The sequence below is a fragment of the Sapajus apella genome, unplaced genomic scaffold (genome assembly GCF_009761245.1).
Source record: "Sapajus apella isolate SASKATOON/1434 unplaced genomic scaffold, GSC_monkey_1.0 scaffold139, whole genome shotgun sequence".
In the NCBI taxonomy this organism is placed as follows: Eukaryota; Metazoa; Chordata; class Mammalia; order Primates; family Cebidae; genus Sapajus; species Sapajus apella.
Genome location: NW_022437079.1, coordinates 2,163,636 through 2,174,035, shown reverse-complemented (window position 1 = coordinate 2,174,035; position 10,400 = coordinate 2,163,636). Strand labels below are relative to the sequence as shown.

Below are 10,400 nucleotides of genomic sequence, written 5' to 3'. Positions count from 1 at the left end.
CCTGGGTTCAGGCAATTCTCCTGCCTCAGACTCCTGAGTAGCTGGGATTACAGGCACGCGCCACCGTGCCCAGCTAATGTTTTGTATTTTTAGTAGAGACGGGGTTTCACCATGTTGACCAGGATGGTCTCGATCTCTTGACCTCGTGATCCACCCACCTTGGTCTCCCAAAGTGCTGGGATTACAGGCGTAAGCCACTGCGCCTGGCTAAATTATATAATTTTTAATAGCTACAAATAATCCTATTATAACATGGGTGGGCTGTAATTTATTTCTCTCTTTGTTGAAAGTTTGAGTTTTTTTCTTTTCTTTTCTTTTCTTTTTTTGTGACAGGGTCTCACTTTGTCACCCAGGCCAGAGAGGAGTGTGATGATCATAGTTCACCGCAGACTTGAACTCCGGGACTCGAGCAATCCTCCTCCTTTAGCCTCTAGAGTAGGTGGGACCACAGGTGCATGTCACCACGCCTGGCCAGTTTTTTATTTTTGTGGAGATGGTGTCTCACTCTGTGGCCCAGGCTGTGTTTCCTCTTTTTAGAGGCACAGTGTCACTCTGTGGCCCAGGCTGGAGTGCACTGGCATGATCATAGCTCACTGCAGCCTTGAACTCCTGAGTTCAGGTGATTTTCCCATGTAGGTGAGACAGGTATGAGCCATCACGCCCAGCAGAAGTTTGGGTTTCCAGTGAATTATCTTTGCACATTTGTGTTAGTTACCCAGACACGTTTGGGGAAGAATGTACAAGCCTTGAAGTTTCCTGTCTATATGTTGTTCAATCCAGGTTTTAGCCGTGCCACAGAGCTCCGGCAGTCATGGGCCCACCATAGCATCAGTTCATAGCAGCCATCGTTACCCAATAGCTGGGCAGCCCCAGGGAGGCCAGGTGGTCCAGAGCCACGCTCCTCCAGCCCCACCAGTTTCATTAGTGCCAGGACAGCAGCAGTTTCAGAGGCTGAAGGTGGTATTCCGCTCCTTTCCTTGGGTCAAAAAGTTTATCTTTAGCAGGAAATATTGGCTGCAGCTTGTCAGTCACGGTGGTACAATTTTTACCCTCAGATACTAGGTATCGAACCACAAGTTTTACTTTGTTTTGTGAAATTTGCTTATGTTTGCTATCTTGGCACCAGTGCCTGATCCAGAGAAGAATTTACTCAAATGTTTGTGGACTGTATGAATGCATGCCACTCAAATGTTACCAGGACTGAGGGGCCCTTTCATATAAAATAAACCTTAAAATCCATTTCTTGGCTGCTTCCCTTTGAACTCTCTATTCAGCACACATATGATTGGCTACAGCTTTATACAGTAAATTGGCCCGGTAATATGTCTTACAGTTCAATCTTGTTCAATTCTTTTAAATTTTTTTTTTTTTTTTTTTTTTTAGTTTTTAGAGATGGGGTCTCACTGTGCTGCCCAGGCTGGTCTCAAACTCCTGGCCTCAAGTGATCCTCCCACCTTGGCCTCCCAAAGTGCTGGGATTACAGGCGTCAGCCACCACACCTGGCCAACAAGCTTAAAATTTTGATTGTAAATTGGCGCCTTGACCTGGTGAGAACGTGAAACCGACGCGCTGCGCATTTCTCTGTGGACTGCATCTGAACACTTGTCGCATTGCTGACTGGGTCTGACAGTCATCGCCAGGACTGCTGGGGCCCGTGTTCATGCCCAGTCACTCAGTCCTGGGACAGAGACGCCCCAGCCTCGTGCCCTGTGCCAAGCCTGATGTCTGCCCGAGGATGCAGACACACCTGCACCCGCCGTCACCATGCAAGGCCGGGCGCACTTCTCAGCGCCTATGTGTGGGAACTCTCATAATCCCACCCCCGGGCATGGCGCTACTGTTATCCCCAGTGTGCCGATGAGGAATCAGAGGCCAGAAAAGAGGGCGACTTCAGTCACACAGCAAGCATGTGGCAGAGCTGGAGTCCAGGCTGTCATTCTGAGCGTGCCCTGGCAGGGCCATTGTGCCTTGTTGCCTCTCTGCAGAAGGTGGGCCTCGTCCCCTACGTCAAGCCCCCAGCATGGCCAGCGCTCTTTCCACCCCACCCCAGGCCGCCTGGCTCTGCCCGTGAGGGCTGTGTGTGAGCGCTCACTCTGGCACCACTGATTCTCTTGTCTGCCCTGCCCCCTGCCAGGAAGCTGATCAGTATCTCCTTTGGGGACCTGAACCCCTTCCCCCTTATGCCAGAGCCAGAATTGATGCGCTACCACTTGGAGAAGGTCCGGCTGGAGCTGACTGGGCTGGAGGCCATCTGCGAGGACTTTCTGCACGAGCGGGACACCAGCGCTGACAAGTCAGCGACCAGGAGGAGGATACCTGAATGGGTCCCAGAACGCTGCTCTTCTTGCCTTCACAACCAAAGTGTGCCCATAGGGTGAAAACACACGTAAAAGCCAGAATGTAATGTGTGTGGCCTCTGGGAATCCGCTGGGCAGATGTCCAAAGCCAGACTGCACTTCCTCACCTCCCACTGCGCGGGGCAGGGCTGGGAGGTCGGATCTGTTTACAGCCATCCCCACGCCACGGCTTCTGGTTACAGGTATCCTAGTCATGTTTCTGCCTGATTATTGGTGGATCGTCAGACTTACCAGCGGCTATTTGCAAGAGCCTGTTTCGAGCGTCCGTCAGCCTGTCTGTGCTCTGACCGACCCCCTGAAACCTCGCTTTGCTGGGCATCTCCCCCATTCTCTCTCCTGTATCCAGCGGGCAGTCGTGTGTGGTTTTGCATGGCAGTGCTGTGCAGGATGCCCCCTGTACTTTGGGCACCTGTGGGCCAGAGGGTTTCAGGCATAAGGTCAGTATGAAAAAGATGTGCCTTAGAAAAGCAGGCACATCCCGGCCAGGCGTGGTGGCTCACATCTGTAATCCAAGCCCTTTGGAGGCCAAGGTGGGTGGATCACCTGAGCTTGGGAGTTCAAGACCAGCCTGTCCAACATGGTGTAACCCAGTCTTAAAAAAAAAAAAAAAGAAAAAAAAAAAAAAAACAGAAAAGAAAAGCAGGCACATCCCTTGTTGATAAATGGCTACTGTAGAAAGCCCGTGAACCTTCTACCAGCGGCTTTGAGCTGCCAGCCACGCCCCATTTCTAGAATAGCCTTTGCTCTTCCACACGCAACCCTTCCAACAGTGGCTCCCAGCCTGCATGGAGAGGGCCTGGTGGCCCACACACCCACCTCACTTCTCACTGCCAGCCTGGGTTTGCAGATAGCTGGGCTGCTCTGTCCCCAGCTTGCCCCGTGCCTGGCATGGCTCTGTGCGATTCTGTGGAATGCCCTCTTGACTTGTGGAAATCATTCACCAAGTACGATGGGGTGAGATTCCACATAAGTGGTGGACCGTCATATTGCAAAGCAGGCCCACCCCTGGGCTGGCCTTGGTTGAGGGGAAGGAGGAATCTTTTGGAGGGTGCTTTGCAGGGAATGCTCTTGGACAGCTGAAAACCTTGGCCTCCTTGGGGATGGCCAGTGCTCCTGGTGTCTGCTCCACCTGACTGGGTTGTGCAGGAGACCGGCTGCCAGTGCGGGGGCTGGGAAACTCCTGTGCTTGGGGCGCAGGCTTGAGCAGCTCTCCCAGATGTGTGTCCTCCCACCACTGCCTAGACGCATCTTTGTTCTCTGTAAGGATGCAGGGTCACTGTTGCCTCTGGCAGTTTCTGGGAGCTCGGAGGACTGCCTTTCTGAAGGCCGGAGAGAGGCTTTGAGCAAGGAGCTTATTTTCACTGAATCCCACTAGACCATCCCTGGTGTGCAGATGTGAGAGGAAGTTTCCTGGCATGGTATTGTTAAAATACGGGAGAAACAGTCTCAGTGGAATGTTTCACATTACCCAAAAAAAACTGGAAATCATCCTTGGTTGAAATGAGCACACTGAGACTAAGAATTGAAGCAGTGCAGTTTGAAGACGCACTTTTTTCCTGTTATTTTCCGCTGTCAACTTTCTAGCTCCGGCACAGCGGAGCTGGCATTTCAGAACACTAAACTGAGCCTCGGCTCCATGTCTTCCATGAATTTGGTTAATTTTTCACTGTGTGGACGGGGCTGGCTCTATATTTAGCATCATTCAGGCATCAGAAAGGGGCTTTGTCATTGTCATTGTCTTTGAGAGCAGCAGTTTGAGGTCTGACTCCTTCAGGAATGTGTCCTGTGAGCTGGGCGTTGCCGTCTGCTCAAATCCCGCCCCCCTAGCCATGGTGAAATGGCAGCTGTCAGCCTGGGGGGCAGATGCTGAGGAGGTGCAGCAGGAATGGGGCTGGGCCTGTGAGCCGGCTCCAGCTGCCCTCAGGTTTTACTTTCCAAGCCGATGGCGCCCGGAACATGCCAGCGCACGCTGCTGTGTCCAGGGGCTAAGCCGCTGCCTTTAGGGACAGGTGGTGTCCAGTTTGCCCTGAGAGGTGCACCTGACCGGGGCCTTCGTGGCTGCAGCCCGCAGTGAATGTGAGTGTTTCCAGACAGTTGCCAGCAGCTGCTGGGCAGTGTGTGTGACAGCAGGAGACGTCCTGGAGGAAAGGGACTGGGGATGTTTTCTCGGAGTTTCTCCTCCCTGGAATCAAGCGTCACGTGTCCAGAAGGGCGAGAGAGGGTGGCCCGCCTGGTTCCAGTTTGGGAACAGGATGGAGCCAACTCCTCTTTCCAGAACTGTGGGCCCCACTCTTTCGAGCTAACACGTCCCCTCCCTCATGTCACTGAGGAAAGGGCTGCTGTCACCTCCAATGCCCCGAAGGTCCCTGGCCTCCACTGGCTACCATGGCAGGGGTCCCTTCTGGTAGGGGCTTCCCCACGTGGCTGTTCCTTCTCTGAACCTTCACCCCAACACCCAGCCTGTGGCACCTGCAAGGGGGACCTTGCCAGCTGCGAAACCCAAAGGGTGGCCTCCATCGCCTGCCAGGACCCAGGAGAGCTTCCTCCCCGCACCTGCTGAAAATTGCCAATTTTTAAATGGATGGGGTTCCTTTATGGGTTGAACCTCTCTGCTAATACTTTGTAGATTTTCCCTGCAGTTTATATATTTTTAGGCTATTTTCTCAAGGTGTTTCCAGATTCCACGCATCTATTTCATATAGCAAGTTCTTATGTTGTGTGTGTGACTCCCTGGGGTGTATCTGCTCCAGTCTGAGCCGCTGAGTTGCTCTTCCCTCCGGGGCCCTGACTCTCACTGACTCACCGATGTGATGTGTGGGCCACTTCTCAGCCAGGTAGCCTCAGGCGCTCCCTGTCACTGAGCTGACAGCTGTATGGTAGCAGCCAAGACTGCTGCTGGCTGGAGGCGGTTCTGGCTTCAACTGTAATGTGTTGATGTAGCGGAGCACTAGACAGATAGATCCTCGGTTGGGTTTTCTGACCACGTGCTTGTGTCGCACAGATCCCCTCCGCCATCCTGTAGTCTTATCTTCCTGTGTGTTCCCAGGCTTCTGGGCAGCTCCCCTGGAGCCTGGGGAGATGCTTGCAGGTGGGAGGCCGTACAGAGACCCACTGTGTGCCCAAGCGTCCACTGCTGCTGGGCAACTGCAGGACGCCAGGGGGCGCCCAGTGACTCTGTCCTTTTATATCACAGCCGTGCCTGTGCTGACCTTCAAGTTACACTTTGGAATTGTAATACTAAAGGAAGAAAGAAACTAATTTGTATCATATTCCACCTTGAGATTCAGTTATAATCACTTGTAATGGGGCTCACCCCAAGGGCTTGGAGGGTGGGGGAGGGTTTATTGGAGTTGGGGGACAAGGAGGGGCTCTCTGACCTTCCAGCCTGGTGCTTCTGGGTGTCCCTGCCCTGGGGTGTATCAGGATGGCTTTGCCAGCAGGGGCAGCCTTGGGAAACCCCAAGAACAATGGCCAAGCTGCAGGTGTGAGCTGGGGGCACCGAGGTGGGAAAGCCGGGAGCTGGAGACTCCCTGTGTCCAGATAACCCCCCCGTCCAGCCACAAAGAACAGGCATCCCTCCTTCCGCCAGCTGTGCCATGCCCTGCCTGAGTCATAGGCTTGTTTGTCTCCTGCCCGGACTGACAGCTCAGACCCAGCTGCCACTGGGGACACCTCCAGCCATCAGTGGAAAACACCCAAGAATGATTAATACCAAATGTCTTCCCATGGTGGGTATGGGGGGTGGTTCCAGCAAGGATTCCCAGACAGAGCAGGCCAGGGTCTGGCAGCATTTTCTCTTCTGGAGACACAGATTCAGCGAGGCTATGGGTTCCTGGAGTCACACAGCATGGCAGTGGTGGCAGAGCTGGGCCAGGGACTGGCTCGGTGGGTGGGTGAGGAGCAAGTCAACAGCCCTGCTCCCCACCCCTTGGAAGGGGTTGCCACCAGGGGCAGTTTTGACTAAGACCTGGGAAGCCATGACTCAGAGCGTGGGTCCCCAGGGTCTCTTTGAGCCAGCCAGGCTGCTGCAGACACAGACAGGAAGCACGCCTGATGCTCCTCCACCCACGGGCTGCGCAGCGGGGCTGGGACTCACGCTAGCTTGCCGAGTGACGTGCTTTCCTGCGTGACTTCTGGCAGGCTGCCCTCTCTGTGCAAAGCCACCACTGGGACCCGGTCAGGGCCCGCTCCTTCTTCCACCCACTCAGGGTGGCCTAGAGATTGGAGGTGAGCAGTTGGGGCCTAGGATGGCCTGTGTCACCAGGGCATGTGGCCTTGGGCCAGTTACTTCCTCTCAGAGCCTCGGGCTCCTCCTCTGAGGATGGGGCTGTTGGTGTCAGACGAGGTGTGCACGTGGAGTTGGGAGCAGCAGGGCACACACGTGCAGGCAGCCGCCCCGGCCACGCTCCCTCCATCGCTTCCAAGTCCTGGGACACACGCTCATCACCAAGGGGTTCAGCCTCTGATACTGAACTGTTTCTTGGTCTCAGTCCCTATGGAGTGATTTTCAATGGCGTCTCTTCTGTCCCCAGCATACATCCAGCCAAGCAGCCGTGGCTGCCACATGCAGGCTCCAGGGTCCCACTCACCTTTTGTCCGGGGATGCCATACGCGGGAGAGTAGAATGTGAGCGGTGGCCCCGGTAGGCTGCGGGGTGACCTCTCTGAACCTTTGCGCCCCCACCTGGGAAGGGGCATTACACCTTCCAGGGGGAGGGCTAAGGAGGAAATTGTCAACGGCTGAGTCCAAGGCTCACAGCCAGAGGGCAGGTGAGATCCAGGGCTGGGCCTGGGCCTGGGAGGACTGTGCCCCCTCCCCAGCCTACCCACCCCTGGCCAGGCCAGGACCCTCTTCAAAGCACCTTCATGCCCATCTGTTCCCTGCTGGTGGCACCACATTCTCCATGGGACTAGATTTTATGGGAGGGGAAGGGGCTGTGGGTAGGGAGGTGCCAAGTAGCTGAACCACAGATCAGCGTGGTAGGAACCTGGTGCTGGGGCTGGTGGTGGGAAAGGGACCGCCCTGAGGCAGTGGGAATTAGCCCAGCCCTGTCTCTGGGCACAGATAAAGGGACACAGAAGGGCACGGCTGGCCAGCCTGCTCTTCCCCTCTCTGCCTGGTTTTTGCAGAAGAGTCAACAGATACATCAGAGGGCCAGCGAGCTACCCACAGGGGCCCCAGCCCCCATCACTCCAGGGGGCAGTCCCTGCAAGTGACACAGTGGGCAGGTCTCTCAGGACCTGGGCCAAGCTGTACCCCTGCCCAGAAAACCTTCCTGCCCCAGAACCCAGCCTTCTGCAGACAGGTCTCCCAGGGTATCATCCCTCTGGCTCCCGAGGCCTGCTCTCACTGACTCACTTGCTGCTCTGCCCCCAGCAGATCTGCCCCAGGGGAGCAGGTGAAAAGCCGCAGCCTGCTGAGATGCTGCGCAGTGGAGATTAGGGCAGAGGGGTCGGGAGAAGTTTCTGACTTTTAAGATTCTCCAAATCCAAGAAGAGGTCACACTGTGCTTTGGAATGGTAGATGCTGATTTATGTAAAATAATAAATGTTACACAAACTGTTAGAATAAAAAAATACCTTTTCTGAGGGGGGGGAGGTCCCCAGCCTGCCGCTGGATGGGGAGGGGGTTAGCACCATTAGGGCGCAGGAGGCAGGAGCTCCGCCACAGCCCGTGGTGGGCACTGAGGTCTGTCGGTCGGTCTGTGCATCCTGATGCAGTCAGCGGCGGGCAGCCCGCTGATGGCCTCGGGAGGGGGCGCCATGGCTGGGCGGAGGGCATGAGCGGCAGCACTGGGTGCGGACAGTGGGCAGCTGGCAGCGGCCCAGCAGGCGCAGTGTCTCGCAGAATCCGAATGACAGGCGGTCCCGCTCACAGCCTGGAGTAGGGGATGGGGGGCATCAGTGGTTTGGGGTACACAGAACCTGGCTTCCCACACCAGTCACCTTAAGGAGGCTCCAACAGCTCCCTGCCATGCAGAGGGCCCCGGTTTCTGGAGGGGCTCCCGAACCGGAGTTGCACGTCTCCAGCTGTGGCTGTCTCTGTCCCACCTTCCCATGGCTGACCCCCAAGATTGGAGAACAGGCGCTGGTGGGCTGGGGTTTCTGGAGGAAAGGTCCTGAGACCCCACCCTGACCCCCTCACATGCCCGAGGAAGAGCCTGCCCGGGGCAATGCCCCGCCACCCTATCTCCATCCTTGCTCAGCCTTGGAGTCCCCTGACAGAGCCTGGCACAGAACTGCAGTCCCGGGGGCTGCTGCCAGCCTGCAGTGGCCTCTGCCCTCACTCCCAGCACTTCCCCCTGCTCCAGTGCACCTGTCCTACCAGGCTTCTGTGACCCCCTCCAGCCACGGGGGCTGCACTCAGCCTCGGCTTTGGGGTCACAGGGTCCCATCTCCCAGGCCAGCCTTCCACTTCTCAGGGAGGCCACGAAGGCTCAAAAGACTGGACCTTGCAGGCTGTCAGCGGAAACCAAGGGCTGAGGCTTGCCAGGGCTGAGGCTCGGCTGGGCCCTCCTGCCTGTGGTTATCGGAGCTATTTTGGGAAGTGGCTTTTTTCCAGCCTCCTGGCCTTGCTCCTGATGTTGCTGTCACTGCTGACAACCCCCAGCTGCCGCCTGGGCCCTGATCACTCCAGCAGACCTCCTGGGGGAGGAGCAGCAGGACGGGAGCAGCCAGCCCTGGGCCTGGGCCATCCTCCAGGCCTCACAGAGGGCACGAGGCAGCAGGCAGGCTCCTCTAGCCCAGCACTGGGCAGAGCTCCAAAGTGCACATCTGCAGGCTGCATCCTGCTCGCCCGGGGTGACCTCACACGAGCTGCCTCACCTCTTGGGCCTCGGTCCCCTCCTCTGTCAACCCCACCTCCGCAGTAAACGGATGCGGCCATGCTGGGTCATTGCAGTGACCACACACTCTGGAGTTTCCAGGCTTTCCAAATATCCACCACACTGTCCCACACACCAGCAAAACATCTGGGAATTCCAGGTCTCAAGGTGCAAGACACCTTCCTGCTTCCCCTCCACTGTTCACTGGCAGCCGAAAACTCACTTAAGACAGCTTCCAGTTCAGCCACCCAAGCAGCTCCGCTCCCTCCACCCACTCACACCCACCCCTGGAGACCCTACAAGCCCAGAGCCTCATAAGCCATCGTCCCTGGTTCTGGGCCCCCAGGCATCTCAGTTCCTGTTCTCTGCCCCATCTGGTCCTCACCACCTGGGATGGTAACACCCGCTCCCTGTAGCCAGCCTAGCCCTGACAGCAAGAGATGAGATGCCAATAGCCAGCTCAGGCGGCACACAGGAGCGCTCTGAGACGCTGGCTGGGTGCGTGCTGAGGACGGGCAGGGCACGTGGGGGCACTGCCTCTGGGCCTTGAGGTAACGGGATTTGAAGCAGGAAGGCCACCCCTGCCAGAGGCAGGGTAGCGAGGCATGGCAGGGGCCACTCTGAGCCTGAACGAGGGTTGTCCAGGAGCAGATAGAGAAGGCTACACTGGACAAGGGGAGAGGCAGACCCGGGAGACTGCAGGGGGCCCCGAATGCCAGCCTGAGTGCCCTGGCTGCCAACTCCATCCAAGGGGCAGGGGGCAGACGGCCATTAGCACAGGGGGCCACAGCTCTTCCTGTCACAGCTTCTGGGTGCCCTAGACAGCCAGGGGCGGCCCCAGGCCCTCTTCCTGACCTAGCAATGGGGATGACAGTGGCTTTGGGGAAGGGGAAAAAGCCGCCTTCCCTGAGCACCACCCTGGATGCCCACGAAGTGCGGGGCGCTTCGTGCCCAGACCTCATTTATGCAAGGTTGGTGCTTGACAGCCCCATGATTCAGCACATGCAGGCCGTGACACGGAAATGGAGCCCAAGGCCACACAGCTGGCGAGGGGCGCCCAGGTGAGGCGAGGGGCGCCCAGGTGAGACCAGGGCCACGGTTTCCTGCACTCAGCACCGCTGGGAGCAGCTGGGGCTGCAGGAAGGAAGACAGAGAGAGAGTGTGTGTGTGTGTGTGTGTGTGTGTGTGTGTGTGTGTGTCTGTCGGGGGCAGGGGGTTGG

The 10,400-nt window shown here is 57.0% G+C and overlaps 1 protein-coding gene across 1 annotated transcript in view; it reads right to left on the bottom strand.

The window, feature by feature from the left end:
* Positions 1 to 7,864: 7,864 nt before the first annotated feature.
* Positions 7,865 to 10,400, bottom strand: part of LOC116540385 (A disintegrin and metalloproteinase with thrombospondin motifs 7) — a 55,827-nt gene continuing 53,291 nt past the window's right edge. The window contains exon 27 of the mRNA XM_032263889.1: positions 7,865 to 8,235. Within this exon, the coding sequence (XP_032119780.1) occupies positions 8,078 to 8,235 (158 nt within the window). The 3' untranslated portion in view covers positions 7,865 to 8,077. The remainder of the gene's footprint in view (positions 8,236 to 10,400) is intronic.